The sequence below is a fragment of the Xenia sp. Carnegie-2017 genome, unplaced genomic scaffold (assembly GCF_021976095.1).
Source record: "Xenia sp. Carnegie-2017 unplaced genomic scaffold, XeniaSp_v1 HiC_scaffold_13, whole genome shotgun sequence".
In the NCBI taxonomy this organism is placed as follows: Eukaryota; Metazoa; Cnidaria; class Anthozoa; order Malacalcyonacea; family Xeniidae; genus Xenia; species Xenia sp. Carnegie-2017.
In genome coordinates this window covers 8,921,657-8,937,429 of record NW_025813436.1, presented here as the reverse complement: position 1 = coordinate 8,937,429, position 15,773 = coordinate 8,921,657, and the positions used below count along the sequence as shown (strand labels likewise).

At 33.3% G+C, this 15,773-nt stretch overlaps 4 protein-coding genes and 1 long non-coding RNA gene across 6 annotated transcripts; 1 reads left to right on the top strand and 4 right to left on the bottom strand.

The window, feature by feature from the left end:
* Window positions 1–162: 162 nt before the first annotated feature.
* LOC124433492 (glutathionyl-hydroquinone reductase YqjG-like) lies at window positions 163–1,857 on the top strand. The gene is made up of 6 exons (XM_046983270.1): window positions 163–562; window positions 674–947; window positions 1,028–1,121; window positions 1,214–1,330; window positions 1,429–1,545; window positions 1,637–1,857. Exons 1-6 carry the CDS (start codon window positions 175–177, stop codon window positions 1,730–1,732), a joined length of 1,086 nt encoding a protein of 361 aa, XP_046839226.1. The 5' UTR covers window positions 163–174; the 3' UTR covers window positions 1,733–1,857.
* LOC124433490 (protein ABHD13-like) lies at window positions 1,183–3,474 on the bottom strand. 2 transcript variants are annotated; one of them, XM_046983269.1, is made up of 6 exons: window positions 3,171–3,474; window positions 2,709–3,053; window positions 2,380–2,630; window positions 2,197–2,301; window positions 2,023–2,130; window positions 1,183–1,952 (listed from the first exon to the last, which is right to left on the bottom strand). In XM_046983269.1, exons 1-6 carry the CDS (start codon window positions 3,253–3,255, stop codon window positions 1,851–1,853), a joined length of 996 nt encoding a protein of 331 aa, XP_046839225.1. In that variant the 5' UTR covers window positions 3,256–3,474; the 3' UTR covers window positions 1,183–1,850. The 2 variants fall into 2 exon arrangements, with proteins under 2 accessions (XP_046839225.1, XP_046839224.1); XM_046983268.1 differs by having other exon boundaries at window positions 2,709–3,472.
* Window positions 3,475–3,519: 45 nt separating this feature from the next.
* Window positions 3,520–4,616, bottom strand: LOC124433493 (coiled-coil domain-containing protein 137-like). The gene is made up of 5 exons (XM_046983271.1): window positions 4,500–4,616; window positions 4,311–4,408; window positions 4,060–4,222; window positions 3,921–3,991; window positions 3,520–3,858 (listed from the first exon to the last, which is right to left on the bottom strand). Exons 1-5 carry the CDS (start codon window positions 4,574–4,576, stop codon window positions 3,575–3,577), a joined length of 693 nt encoding a protein of 230 aa, XP_046839227.1. The 5' UTR covers window positions 4,577–4,616; the 3' UTR covers window positions 3,520–3,574.
* LOC124433359 (disks large homolog 5-like) lies at window positions 4,592–15,720 on the bottom strand. The gene is made up of 30 exons (XM_046983119.1): window positions 15,031–15,720; window positions 14,690–14,755; window positions 14,105–14,373; window positions 13,357–13,959; window positions 12,811–13,014; window positions 12,387–12,740; window positions 11,925–12,155; window positions 11,813–11,845; window positions 11,578–11,678; window positions 11,386–11,485; window positions 11,215–11,287; window positions 10,847–10,950; window positions 10,350–10,737; window positions 9,228–9,850; window positions 8,749–9,044; window positions 8,418–8,577; window positions 8,149–8,251; window positions 8,039–8,072; window positions 7,631–7,699; window positions 7,387–7,561; window positions 7,051–7,153; window positions 6,878–6,923; window positions 6,447–6,620; window positions 6,220–6,383; window positions 6,107–6,145; window positions 5,932–6,033; window positions 5,382–5,509; window positions 5,197–5,306; window positions 4,944–5,053; window positions 4,592–4,873 (listed from the first exon to the last, which is right to left on the bottom strand). Exons 1-30 carry the CDS (start codon window positions 15,326–15,328, stop codon window positions 4,764–4,766), a joined length of 5,370 nt encoding a protein of 1,789 aa, XP_046839075.1. The 5' UTR covers window positions 15,329–15,720; the 3' UTR covers window positions 4,592–4,763.
* Window positions 9,942–10,123, bottom strand: LOC124433494. Its single transcript, XR_006944479.1, has 2 exons — window positions 10,046–10,123; window positions 9,942–10,010 (listed from the first exon to the last, which is right to left on the bottom strand). It is a non-coding gene; the product is annotated as an uncharacterized LOC124433494 (long non-coding RNA).
* Window positions 15,721–15,773: the final 53 nt, after the last annotated feature.

Below are 15,773 nucleotides of genomic sequence, written 5' to 3'. Positions count from 1 at the left end.
CATGAATTTTACAAATTTTGAGTTTTTTTCTAGCCAATCTTTAGAAATTACATTGGTTTTTCATCAAGCAACTGCTTCTCTTCCTAAATTTTGAAAAATTATTTAATATATTGAAAAAATAGACGAAATCCTTTAGTAATGAATATGTTATATAACAACTAAAACCGCACCCAGATGACATTGAGGTTATTAAGAATAAACAAATCTTCTGTCATTAAGAGGTTTTTCGATTTATCCTTTTTAAATTCTTTCTTCGGTAAAGGACAGTTAAACTTTTTAAAGATGAGTGCTGAGACAAAGAGCAACAATTCATACAAACCTAGTACAAACGAAAAAGGAGAATTTGTGCGAAAAAAGTCAAACTTTCGAGAGAGAGTTACAGCAGATGGTTCAAGCGAATTTAAGGCAGAACCAAATCGCTATCATTTGTACGTCAGCTTGGCTTGTCCGTGGGCCCATCGAACTCTGATTGTTCGCAAACTTAAAGGACTTGAAAAAGTAATTAGTGTAGATGTTGTCGACTGGTTAATGGAAGATAAAGGTTGGAAATTTGATACAGAAGGTAGGTATAATTTAAGTTTGTTTACATAGCATTTAATGAGTTGATAATGCTTATATTTACCCCATACTGTTTCATGTTTTTGATATCAACATTTTTTATAATACAACACAGGTAAACCTGGAGCAACTAAAGATTCCCTAAATGGCTTTTCTTATCTAAGTGAGATCTATGCTCTCGCTCAACCTGGTTATGATGGGCGTTGGACAGTCCCTGTGTTATTTGATAAATTTCAAAAAAAGATAGTGAACAACGAATCCAGTGAAATCATTCGTATGTTGAATTCTGAATTTAATGCTTTCTGTGAGACAGTGGAACAAAAAGAGATTGACTTGTATCCCAAGGAATTGCAGAAAGAGATTGATGAAATAAACGAATGGGTCTATCCGTATGTGACATTTCATAAATTACCTTCATAATTTCTATTCCAATATTCATAATTTATGAGTTTTTTTCAATGACCTATAGGACCATAAATAATGGAGTGTACAGGTGTGGATTTGCAACAACACAAGAAGCATATGACAATGCAGTTGCAACACTATTTGAAGCTCTTGACAAAGTATGTTGAGGTTATGAAGTTTGACAAGATTATCTTGATAAGATATAACACCTTCATGGCATTTGAGTATATTAATTTGTATTTGATATTAGTTAGAAAACATATTGTCAACAAAAAGGTATGTTACTGGAAGTAAATTTACTGAAGCTGATGTAAGGTTATTCACAACTCTGGTGAGGTTTGATTGTGTTTATCATGGCCATTTCAAGGTATGTATGTCTTGATGAGTGTGTGTATCAAATGTTATTCAACTATTATTGTCATTTCATTTTGATAATAATTTCCATGATTTCATTACCAATCTTAGTGCAACAAGAAGATGTTGAAAGACTATCCCAATATTTGGTGTTACACACGGGATGTGTATCAGCTTCCCAAGATTGCTGAAACTGTGAATTTTGAGCATATCAAAAAGCATTATATGGTATATTTCTTGTACTTCTTCTAATGTTAGTTTGTCTAGTTATTCAATTGTAGGACTTTTGTGTTATCATTTCTTTTCATATTCTATGCAGCAAAGTCATCGAATGATCAATCCCCATGGTATTGTGTCTATTGGACCAGATCTCAACTTCATGGCACCCCATCATCGAGAGAAACTTGACTCCTGATCTTAACAATTTTTGAACATTTTGTTGCATTTGATTTTTCACTTTTTTACTCTTAACATTCAATGGCTACTTGTAGCAAACAGTGATATTTTTTAAATAATCACCGTGTATTTGTTTTTCATAAATGTCTCGTTGGTTTGTGAACATTGTCAAATTCTGCTTCCACATTAGTCTTTGAATCTGATGTTATTATTAATCCATTTTGTCTTGCTTCATAAACCTAGAAAATATAAGCATCCATATCAAAAAGTTTGACAAATGTATTAGTTCTCCAAATTTTTCTAACAAACCTCAATCAAAAATCTACTGAAGGCTTCAAAATAACCCTTACACTGCCATGTGTCATTATGGGAACCACAATCAAATGTTTCTAGTTTTTTCATCACAGCACCAGAGTTCTAAAATAAACAATCAATGCTAAAACAGTCAGAAATAATTCATTCCAATCACTTTTGCAAACAGACCTCGTATAGTTTGTACATCATTGCAGGAGGAACAAGTTGATCATTTGACCCAGACAAGAACAAAGAAGGAATCTTTACTTTGCATATACTCTTCAAAGAATTGAACTATAAAAACATATTAAAAAGAAATTTAATAATAAATGACTATTTAAGAGAATTCAATGATCATCTTTCTCTACAAACCTGATTTCTGAAACAAAACATTGGCAAGCGATTGAGACCATGACCAATAAGTTGATCTGCCATTTGTGGTATACTAGTGAATGTATTCTCAACAACCATTGCAAAGACTTTATCTGTGAAATATGACTGACAGAGCAAATTGATTGCAACAGCTCCCCCCAAAGAACGACCATATACAATAATTTTTGTATTGTCTACGTCTTTTCGACCTCTGATGTATTCTATTGCAGCTTGAGCATCAAGCAAAATACCTAAAAGAAAGAATTTTAAACATCCTTGGGAAATTGACATCAACTATAAAAGTTTTCATAAAATGAAAAAATCATCACCTCTCTCACTTGGTGAGCCATCACTACGTCCATATCCTCTATATTCAACAAGAAACACATTACATCCACAGTTCTTGTACAATGCATGACTGTTTATTAAACGATGGCCAATGTTACCAGCATTACCATGAAAAAATACAACAGTTGGTGCTATGGATAAACGAGATCCCTGCTGCTTAATAAGCATGACATTGATTCGTATGCCATCTTTGGTCTTGAGATAAAAATTCTCAAATGGTAAACCAAATTTGTGTGGAGTCTGTACAAACACCCGTGAAGATTCAGGTTGATCAGGAAAAAAAAGCAAAGCATCTTGGTAAAAGTAAAGAAGACCAAACACTGCAGCTGTCAGGAGAAGAAATGTTATAATGCCACCGTAGAGCCAATAAAGCAATAACAATGTTAACGTTGCTGCACTGCATAACCGCCAAAACCGTTGGATGACCAACAAAACAAGCCTACCTATAGTTTCTATTGTCTTAAAACCTGTCACAGAATCTGGCAGATTACCGCCTGGCCTCGTCATCTCTACAGCATCACCACTCATGCTCAATAAGAATATTCAAAAAGAATAATGAATTATGTAGACAGCTGATTTCAAATGCAATCAATGGTCCATTTGAATATATTTACCAAATTTTAGCGATTGTCTTAACATTAAAATTGCTTTTCCCTGAATTTACTCCTCATAAATATCGTACATTTGCACTTGCCGTAAATGTTATTCAAAAGGAAGAAAATCCGCCATATTAGTAGTCCCCAGACCCCTATGGACGACCGCGAGATTTTATTCGTTAAAAATGCAACAAAATATTGTTTCAAATTAAATGTTACATTTGTTACATAACCCATAACATATTTATCAATCATGTTTTTCCTGAACGTTTCTTTTTTATATTTCTATAAGCATTGATTGCATCAAGTCTTACTTTATCACTGATCTGCTTTTCAAATGCATTCATGTGTTTACGTTTTTTTGTCTTTAGTGGTATAGTAGCTTCTTGCTCATGATTTATGTCTGCGTTACTTTTGAATTTATCATTTAATAGCAATGATTTAACTCGATCATTTTTACTTGCCTCAGTCTTTTGCTTAGGTGTAGCTGTGAAACTTGGTGGTTCTTCAACAATATCCCCAAATTTAATTTTTTCTAACAAATACAAGAATATTGATTTATTATTTAACTAAACCATCATGTGTAATATCACAAACCTGTAGTGAAGTCTTTTTCTAGGTCTTGTAGTTTCCTTCCTTTGCGTTTTTGCTTCCGTATCTTTAAGAATCTTAATTTACAAAATACTACATAAATTTTTATAATTATTTACAAACATCATAATTTATTAGTGCTTACTCTTTTCTCTTTTGACTGACATGTTTCTGTTTCAAAAGAATTTTATTTATTTCTTCTGCAGCTTCTTTATCTAATCTTTGATAAAATTCTCTCCGAGTCTCTCCTGGTTTTTTATCAATATCAAGTTGCTTCCTCACACCATTATTGACAACCTTTTTCTTTTCTGTGTTCAACAAAAAAAACATAACAGTAAAATACCTAATGAAACTGTTGTTTCAGTACAAGAACGTAGTAACAGATAATTAACTTGCCTTTTTGTTTCACTGAAATCCTTACATTTAACAAAGTCTTAGCTTTCCTTGGAACCGGTTGATGATCCAGTTGAGAGACATTAACAGGATTATTAGAGCTTTACATAGAAACGTTATAGATACTTTATCAAGATGAACATCTTTGAAAAAAATGTTGACAAGTTGACAGAAACATCAATGACCAAATACCTTGTATCGAAAATTTTCCGTCCTTTATAAAAAGGGTCGCATGATTTTATTTTTCTATGTCGACTAAGTCTCCCCATTTGAAGAAAAAAATGTTAAAATCATAAAAAAATATATTTTGTACAATTTTCCCTAATAAAAAATATACACATGTTTATGAGCCTGCCATAACTGTTGTTCTACCTATCATTACTTCATTTATGTCACACTAACAATACACTAATAAAAAAAGCAAAAAGTTACTATCTATTTATATACAATGAAAAATTAACACAAATTTGATGGAACTGGAATCCACAATGTTTTCTTCTGCTGCTCATCAACAATGTCTTGTATTTGGGAAAATAATGTGTTGATATTTGATCCAGGAATCACGGCTAAATGATAAAAAAAAGCAACTCCACAACAGTACACATAACTGTTTTGTACTAATTTGAGTGATTATACCAGTAAATTCTGATCTAAATTCTTGTTCCATTCTACTTGAATATTCATACATTGCTCTCGCTTCTTTTGTCGAGACTTTCAAGTGGAGATTTTTGGTGTCACTCTGCTCTCTGGGTAAAATATAATAAAAATGTTTTGGACTCAAAATAAGTTGTAAAAATACGTGGAAAAAAAGAAAAGAGCTCTGATAAAGTTATAAAAAAAGGCTAAATATGACAAACATCAAAGATGCAATGCTTCTACAAAAACTTACTTTATATGTTTAGGTGATTTAAACTTCACGAAGATGACAATGGGATGCACACGTTGATGACGTAATTTTTCAATGGAAAGAGGTGAAACCTCAAGGATACTATGCTTTACCTGAGAATAAAAACGCAATGCTCTCATCAAAGCTATTCGTCTTTTGTATCTATTTGTCATATCTTATCAACAAACTTTATCCATGTTATCCTTGATGGTAGACATTAAAGTGACGTAGAAGAGACCATCCTTCACAACATAATCCAAATACAAGCCTTCGGAAATTGCTTTTTTGATTTCGGCTTCTGAAGCAGACGTAAGTTCTAAATAAATTATCAAATGATCAGAGAAAAAGAAGGGAAAAGAAAAGAAAGTTAGGATTCAAAGAGAGTGCAATGTTTTAAAAACGATGCCTGAAATTTGAATCAATGATTAATACATTTATTTCATTTATCTATTGACTCCCATGGAATTTTGATTTATATATCATGAAGCGAACATTCATTGACTTTGTGGCAAATAAACACATTTTTATTAAAACCTATCACATGCTATAGTCTACATAACTACTTGTTGAGAAATTTTTTATTTTGTGTACGATGTAGTTTCCTTTGTGTTAAGATATAGATATAGATGTCAAATAGTAGCGGAGCTTTTTATGTTGCAGTCGTTCTCCACATAGCATGGATTAACAATAGTTTCTTATGGACATAATAGTTAAGAATTAAAATTCTAAATAACTCACGATTGTAACAAGTAGTGAATTTGTATGGAGCTCCTGTGGCTAATTTTTTACTAACGACATCAGCAAGAGGACCCAAAATTATTACAGGTCTCGGATAATGACCTAAAATAACAATATAGATGACTAAGAAATCTCGTTATGAAAACACGTTTGTAAGAAAATCGATGACACTTGCTGTCAAGTCTTTCAACGTTTTGATAAGAAACAGGTAGTTCTAAAGAAAAAATTTAAAATTTATTCCATGTAGCCTCCGATATACATAGTTACAATAAAATATAAAAATCGTACCCGTGCATGTAGAAAGTGTTGTATCACTACTCTCTTGCGAATGGCCAACGTTAAAACTGTAACTGCCTTTCTTGCTGCGACGGAAAAAACTTCTTCTTCCAGCGAGTTTATTATCAACATCACTTTGACCAACACTAAGTCGTAGCAGAAGTATTTGATCAGCTCTGTCATAAAAAAGATTTAATATTAACAATTTGTTGTAGATAATAAAAATAAATGTTGCATACTTCATTCGACTTGGTATCATTCCACTTTCTCGTTGTTGTGCGTCTTCCTTGTTGACGATCCAAGCTTTCCAACTACCCACGTGACCATTGTATAATGTATCTGTGATGTAGAGGATGTCATCTTTCTTGAATGATAACTGATCTTTGGTAGATGCACAATGGTCAAACATAGCCCTACACGAACAAAAAATGAAATAGAATAGAAAGCTTAGAATATAAATGTCTAGGTAGACGAAAGACAAGTAAACCTATAATAAGTACTAGTTTAGCTAAGGCTATTCATAGGAACTGACTGTAAATTCTGAAAGACAATTGTCTTTGATCTCTTGACAAAAAAACAAAAAGTTTTGAATACAAAATTCGGTTGATTATTCGTTAAATAGATAACCTTATAATGAAAAAGTTATCAGAGTTTCCTGAAAACATTTTACCTTACGTAAAGTGAATCACCTGGATGGTCTTTTATCACGTTGTATTCTATCGTAAGAAAATGAACTCAAAGAAACATGATGTGTGCAAAAATAAATTCATATATGGAAAGAATGTTATTCAGTAATAAATTTATATAGATTGTATTCATATGTACAGAAATCATTGAACTCACTTGCAGAATTGTACTGTAGTCGCATATTAATCTTTTCACAAGGTTTAAATAACTCCAATGTGGCTTGTTCCAGTGTTATAGCAGTAAAATCAAAACCATTGAACTAAAAGAGCAATAGTTTGAACGAAATGTTAACAAATCGATTTAATAATCAAAATATTTTTATTCATTGTCACAGAAATAATGATGTCATTAGCATAGCAATAATAAAGTCATAATTCACTTGAAAATTCAACATCGTTAGAAACTGATTTTGAAAAGAATCACCATACATTTGAGTAATTTTAAAATATTCGTAACTAATTTTGAATAATAAAAATACGACGATTTATGTACCTGGAGAATTTGGTCCCCAGTCCTAATTCCCAAAACATAACCAGGAGATTTTACATCACAGACAAAAATACCAGTCGCATTTCCACCAAGTATATTCAGCCCTAATGTATGGACAGTTTGATCTGTCGTGATGTATCGTGACTCACTCGGCGCTTCTACATCATTAGTCGGAACGCTAAAAGGAAAGGACTTTAATACGTACGTACAAGACAAAGAGAAAAAAAACAGTGCAGAAATAACTCACAATCGTCTTGGTACAGGTGGTGTTAGATCACTGTCCCCTACAGGAGCATTGTCTTGAGAAAGATCATGACTATATGGGGAAAAAATCATGATCACAGATCGTTCTCATTCTCTGTTCTACATTCATCACTACCTACATTGACACACGTTATCTTAGTTTATATTTTAGGTAGTGTAAAGACTGTTCTCATTCTCTGTTGTTCATTCATCACTACATACATTGACACACGTTATCTTAGTTTATATTTTAGATAGTGTAAAGACTGTTCTCATTCTCTGTTGTTCATTCATGACTACCTACACTGACACACGTTATCTTAGTTTATATTTTAGATAGTGTAAAGACTATTCTCGTTCTCTGTTCTTCTCTCACCATGCTGATACAAGTGTATGCTTAAATTACAATTACCTATTTGAATTGTCAATCGTATTTTCTTTGAGTTCTAAAAACACAAATGCGTGAATTAAAAGAATTGAAAATCCGATAGAAAATTTCTCGTACCAGTGTATTTTTCTTACTTTGTGGGTTATGTTGGACCATAAGACGAACGCTGCCTCCAGCCTGACCCAATATCAATGCAGCCTGACCGTAGGTAGCTGAGCGAAAGTTGATGCCATTAAACTGGGAAAAGGATAAGCAAAAAGACCGTATTTCAACAAAAACATCTAGTCGAGAAAATCTATCAGCATTGGAATACACACAACAAGATGAGATAAAATGTCATTTTTTCGTTACGCCAAATAAAAATGGTAAAAATGGATGAACAGTAGTAACATATTTTTTATACCTCCAAAATTTGATCGCCATAACGTAATCCAGCTTTCTGCGCAATACTTCCTTCAGTTACAGTTGTTACAAAAATTCCACCAGAAAATCCCTCAGAAATTTGAATACCGAGTGGATAGGAGTTCTTCTCGATATGCAGCTCACGGATTTTTTCAGTATTTCTATAAATATAGTTTTTATTTTTAGCCATTTCCAACGATGTAAGTCAGAAAAAAATGAGGTTGTTTTAAAACTTCAGCATTTCATAGTTGGAAGCTTTTTTGTATTTAATAAGAAACTGGTCCTTCAAAATGGCGGCATAAAAATTCCAACACTTTAAAATAGTAACATACTTATCTCCATTGTCGGATTCATGTTGATTGATATGAATAACTGGAGTGATATCACGTAGATAGGCAGAAGTAGATTGAATATGAGTTGTATTCTGAGCGGATGTTGATTCAATTGAGCTTAATCGACAACTTGAATGATCCGAGATAATCGATTGAGTTTCGATAGTGTTGAAAGATTGGGTATAAGAAGAAGTGGATTTTACTCGTCGTTGACGTGGAAGACTTGACCGACCCGAATCTTTTGACGACTTGGGAAGTGTTTGTGGTGATGTGCAACGTTTATAACGTTTTGGAAACTATAAATTAAACATTAAATATTGACATGTAAGTAAATAATTGTTCTAGGTACATCCTTGGATGAGATATTGTTCACAAAGTAGAGTAAAGCCCAAATTACAACTACAAAACATAATTTTCTGAAGACAAGATTGACAAAACAGAGTTGATAGTTGTTAAAAGGAACAAAGAGATGTTATCACCTCTTGATCTAAAAAACTTCTTGGCTGAGTCCATGTTCTCGACCGAACATCAGGAACGGATTCCTCTATTTCTGGCTCTTCGGGAAGGGACGAGTGTGATGCAACATTTACCGTGGATGGAGACGGATCACTGTGTTCACTTAACGCAGAAAACGATAGGGCAGACTTTGCCTGTAATGGCAAATGTTTATTTTGGGACCTATACAGAGTGCTAAAGGCAGGCGGATTGGTGGAAGGTAGTCTGCCAGATAAATGATTTGGACGTGGAGACAAAGATAGAGGATCAGATGGGGATATAGGAGGATGGATATGAGTTCTGCGAGGTAATGTTGTATTGCCTGTAGAAATGATACGATTGCTTTCCATCATTAAAGTATCAGGTCTAACGACAGGCGCAGATCTCGGTCGATTTTTCCTCCTTGTAGGAAATTTTACTTCAAGATCTAAGGAGCCCTGTTTGTTGTTTCCATCGACAGAACTGGTAACTAGTCCTGATGTCATGTGACGTCTACTAGTGTATGACGACGACAAATCGACTGTCTCTGTATGACTCTGAGTAGTAGATGGAACGTTCGACTTTTCTGTTGAGCTTGTTGTAAAACGACGATCAACAACTTCTGAAACTTCTTAATACAAAAAGAAGATTGCGTGAAGGAGTGATTTCTTGTGTAAAGAATATGTTTTAACGTTGTTAACCTAAATATATATTTTTTCAAATATTATCATTTATTAACGATATAACGTCATGTTCCACACTCTCACCTTGTGTCCTCTCATTCTCACCTTGTGTCTCTCACCTTGTGTACTCTCACTCTCACCTTGTGTCCTCTCATTCTCACCTTGTGTCCTCATCTCATTCTCATCACTTGTGTGTACTCTCACTCTCCTCACCTTGTGTTCTCATCATTCTCACCTTGTGTCCTCATCATTGTGTCCTCTCTCACTCCTCACCTCACCTTGTGTCCTGTGTCCTCATCTCTTATGTATGTACTCACCTCCCTCTCACTCACCTTGTGTGTCATCCTTTCCTCTCATTCATCACCTCTCATTCTCACCTCTCCCTCTTGTATTCCTCTTCATTGTGTGTCCAGTAGGCAGAGTCGTGTACTCCTCACCAGTATCAGTCGGTTGGTTCTCTATCTTCATAAAGCGGTGTGAGAGATGGCGACATATTTAATGTCGTACTTGGTGAGAAAATAGACGAATTATCGTTTAACCAAGCCATCTCATCAAGTTCATTAAGCAATGCACTCGATATCTCACTATTTTCAACTTTTTCTGACCCTTGAAGTGCAGACAAGCTGTCAGCTAGCATGGCTTCTTTGAACTCGGCTCTTTCACGAATACTTGAATCCTTTTTAATCTTCTCGTCAACTTCAACAAGAAGGGATGTAAGGGGTTCAATGGGATACACTTGTGGACTCTTTTGTACTTCTAGCGTCAATATACTAGAACTGAGAAGATCCTCAGTTTCAGCTTGTGATAAATCATCTACAGGAGTTCCATTGACCTATAGTGAAATGATCATTCTGTAACATAGAGTAACAAAAACTCTACTTTTCAGCAAATTTACCATTAAATATTTCTTTCATAATTTACAGTCAATGTTCTAAACTTACAGTAAGAATCTCATCTCCAAGACAAAGCCTCTTTTCCAGGTCAGCCACACTTCCAGGTTTAATCCAGTTTATCGTCTTATTCTCATCAATTAATATTCCCAACTCTAACACACGATAAATTTCATAACTGGTTTGAACCCGGGAGTATCGTTACATGTTTGTAAATGAAGATCGTCCTTCTAAAACAGTCCTTCTCAGGACTATACCAACCTAGACGATCTACAGTTACAAACATGTAAATTTCATAACTGTCAAAAAGTGTACATTTACATTCAAGTAAAACACAAAATACAGACATAAATATACTTATATTGTTTAAACATTACTTTGGGAATTTATTGCGATATAAAAAATCAATAAACATTTACCTTTACCGAGAGGCACTTTAAGATGTATGGAAAAATGCTTATTTGCATTGATTACTTTTTTTCGACGTACAGTCTACAACATCAAACAAACATTTATAGTCTTTTCACATGTAACAAGAAAAATTATAATTTAGTACAATCAAAAATAATCATAAAATATTTTCAACGAACTATATTTAAATTGCTGCTTCCATTAAGTGCTTCAATAGCTTTTTCATATTTCATCTCTGAAACGTCAACATTGTTGACACGAAGTACACAATCATTAACTCTAAACGACGACAAAAAATTACAAAAATGTAAGTGTTTCATCATACTCCAGGATTTTCATACAGTTGATCACATCATTATCTTCAATTTTACCTTAATTTTCCATAAGCAAGACTGTCTTCAAAAACGTTTGTTATAATTATGCTTGAATTGTTGGCCGCTACATCAAAACCTAACTTATCTTTTGGACTTTTCTACAAAACACAATACATGCAAACGATCGTTTTAGTTAAATTGAATAAGTTTAGAACTTAGTTCAAAAAGATCAAATAGTAAAACTTTAATTGTCTTGAATAGGAAGATAACGTATTTCCCACCCATAAAGTACCTTTTTTAACACAACAAGTTCTGTCACCCAATCCTACAAAAAAAAAATACACCACACACATAAACACACAAACTACAGTTATCACATTTGAATAATAAAAAAAAATTCTTACAAAACAAGAGTCAGTATCAATAGCAGAATCCATGCTGGTCACCATTTCACCATGTGTATCTGTTTCAAGTCTAAAAGATATTCTTTCACGAAGAGATTTCAACTCCTCCATTGATTTACTCTGCTCGCGTCTGATCTGATCTGTGTCTTTTAGTAATGCTGCTAAATCACTAACAGCTCTGTCACGTTCCTTTCGTAGAACATCACAAGCCGTTTTGGCAGCGTCTCTTTCCTATCGTGGTAAGATGATAAAATCCTTCGTTTGTTAAGTCTTGTTGTATCAAAAGAAAATCAAAAATTATACAAACATTACGATCTAACTAGGTAAATTTCAGTTCTAAATAGCTGAGACATTGCTCAAAAATAGAAAAGAAATGTCAAAAAATCGTTGACCACAATCCAAAAGAAATTCAATTTTACTGCATTACCATGTTGCTTACATGTTATAACAACACAAACAAACCTTTGCCATTTTATCTCTTTCATTGAAGGACCAATCTCTTCGTTTCTTGGATATTTCAGCTTCACTCAGAGCGTTTGCAAGTTCTTTAGACAAAGCATCAAACTGTTTTCTTAAGATTTCACTCTCTTTACTGTCACCTTTGAATGTCTCATGACGTTGCTTTGCTTCAAAACATTCACGAAGTATTTTATCACGGTGTATAATCGCCTCATGACGTTCTCGACGAGCTGCGTCGCGTTCTTCACGAAACATATCAGCATCCTCGCGAGCTTTCTCGCGATCTCTCGATAGTTCATCGACGTCTGACATTAACTGCTTCATTCGTTGCTTCACCAAGTATAATTCTTTCATTGCCTGTTCATGAAAGTTTGTACTAAAGTATATGAAAAACGATGTGATTTTGAATTACATAAAAAATAAATACCTTGTCTCGTTCGCTTTGTACATTATTTAAATCATGAAACGCGCTTTCATTTTCAAATGTTAATCTTTCCACTTCTTTTCTGCGTTTCTCAACATCTTCTTGAGCTTTGTTTGCATCTTCCTGGAGGCGATCTATCTCTTTATGAACACTATCGCGTTCACTCATGACAAGTCTGTATTCGCTTAACGCATTATTTCGTTCATCCTAGGATCATAACAACAAAACACAACAATGATTATTAAAGGATTGCAGCTTCAACGTTAATTCTCATTAAGAAACTAGACTAGAGTATATAACCAGTTCAGTTTCAAAATCTGATCACTCCTTGTGCAGGCATTAGACTGGAGTATATAAGAACTCAATTTTCAAAATCAGCTCACTCTCGATGAAGACACTAAACTGGAGTATATAAGGTCTTAAGTTTCAACCTGAAAATACTTCATCTCGAGCGAGAGATTCTAAACTGGAATGCATGAATGACAGTCAAATTATAAAATGAAATTTCTCCTATTCAATAGTTATGTGTGTTGACTATGTACGATTTACCTTTAGTTTTGTCAGCTCCCGTGTGGCCTTCATTTGTAAAGCAAGTGCTTCGTCTGTTTCTTTGACAGCAGCATCACGATGTAGTTCAGCCTGGTGTACGCGACCAATCATCACTTCGTTCTCTTGAACAGCTTTCTCCAAACTACGTTTAGTAACTGCACATTGCTGTTTCCAATATGTTCGCTCCTTTTCCGAATTTTCTAACTGGACAGTGACGCCAGAAAAACGCTTTCTCAAATCTGTAAAACTTTTATCGAGTTCTTCGTATTCTTTAACATCAATTTGAAATTTAAAATGCGAATTTTCCATGTTTTCCTGATTTATACTTTCGCTCCAAACAGGAGGTCGATTATCATCACGAAGCTCGCTTATTTCCTTTTTTTCTTGTTCACGTAGAAGAATTATCTCTTCATAATCTTGTTTCAATTTTTCTCGTTCCATTTCACTTGAATTAAGTTTTTGATTTAACATTTGAGCTTCACGAACAAGCTGATCACATTTATTTAGGCCAACTAAATGCAAGTTACGAAAATGTTCTGATTCCATCAAATGATTTGTACATTCAGCACAAACTTCTTCAACTTTTTTTCGAAGTATTTCAACCTGCAATTTTTCACCTATTTTAGTACGTTTGTAAAACTCAAGAAATTGAATAGTTTTTTCTAAACTAACAAACTACAAAATGCAAGGAATAACTATTATCAAGTAAAACATTTTTAACACAACAATTATTGAGATGATATATAACCTCTTTCACTGCATCTTCATATTTCTGCTTTATAAGTTCACACTCTCTTTCTTTCTCTTGTACAATTGAATCATTATAATCACAATCTTCTCTTTCATCTAAACTGATTTTCTTCTCTGTTCTTTCTTGTTCCATTTTCTTCAACTTCTTTAGGACCGAATCATACTTTCTTTGAACAATTCTAAGTTCTGATTTCACAGATTTTGTTTCTTTACACGACTCATGTTCACTCATGCTAACACTGCGATGTACTACACTTTTTCCACAAACTATAACACAATTAAAACTGTCAAAATTCTATCCTATTGAAAGGGGAGATAGTTATAAAAAACACTAAAAAATACTTTAGTTTTATATGAAACTTCACACATCCATATCACTAAAGTACAATCATAAATCAATCGTATGTCCTTTACCCAATTTTAAGAATCACCACAAAGCTTCTATGGTGAAAAATAAAGGCACATTACCTGTACATATTTTGCAAATATTTATTGCATGTGAAATAAACCTCTTAATGAATGAGTGTGTATGTTATTTAATGCATATTCACAAATAAAAACTTACAATTTTTTTGCCATTTACCTTCACTTGAATTAATGTCTTTGTCTTGTTCAAGCTTTAACTTGTTTTGGGACATGTGGCATGGACCTACATATAGATTAAAGCCATGTCATAATACTTTCCATTGTGTATCTATTAAAACACATTCAATGATCATGTAATATATTTTGGTAATGTTTTTTTTCATTATCGATACTGAATCGTAAATAAAATTGATAATAATGAAGAAGTGAAAGTGTACAACGTTTCAATGAGTAAAGAGATCTCTCGATAATATAAACAATCTAATTTCGAATTGAAATTATTCTCACGAGATGGCGAAAAAACCCAGTTTAATCCCGTCACAAAGATCGCCTTGATACCTGGTGTGTATATATTCTTTGGTGGTTCCATTCCAAGAAACATACAATTTAACATATAGGGGTAAGTCGTCTCCAAAATAACGCAAAATCGTTTAAATTTATCAAATCCTTTCGTCTTCAATATATCTATTAAAATATCAATTCTTTCGCTCCCATTTTTATCATCAATAATTTTCCAATCTGACTCGTTCAAAATATGACTTATAAGAAGCGACGAACTTAATCTTTCGATGTTTACTGCTTGACGAAATTTATCACGATGACAATCTAAAATCCTTTTATATTCTTCTTCCATCATTAGTTTTCTTTTAACAAAATGCTATACAATATTATTGAACATAATTCTCGTTACTGCTATTTTAAAGTTGAATTTCTTGACACGTAAAAGATTTTGTATTATTATTTCATAGTAATTTTCGTTTCTAAGCTCACCCGTTCGCAGGTTGGTTTGGAACGGAGGATATGCAAATAACTTTCTGTGTAATTTTATGAATTATATAAAAGTACATATTTAGCCAATAGAATAGAGACCGTTTTTCTAACTACTAAACTCTCAAATTGGAATGGATTTTTGGGATAAAACGATAAATTTTGAAGCTATAAATTTTCACAGTATCTAACACCCACAGTGACTTTTTATATATTTCAGGACTTTCATACTTTGCAAGCTATAATCATAACACAACGAAGCTTACCACAAAACCATCTTCATTAATGGCTTACGATGCAACTTTACATATAGT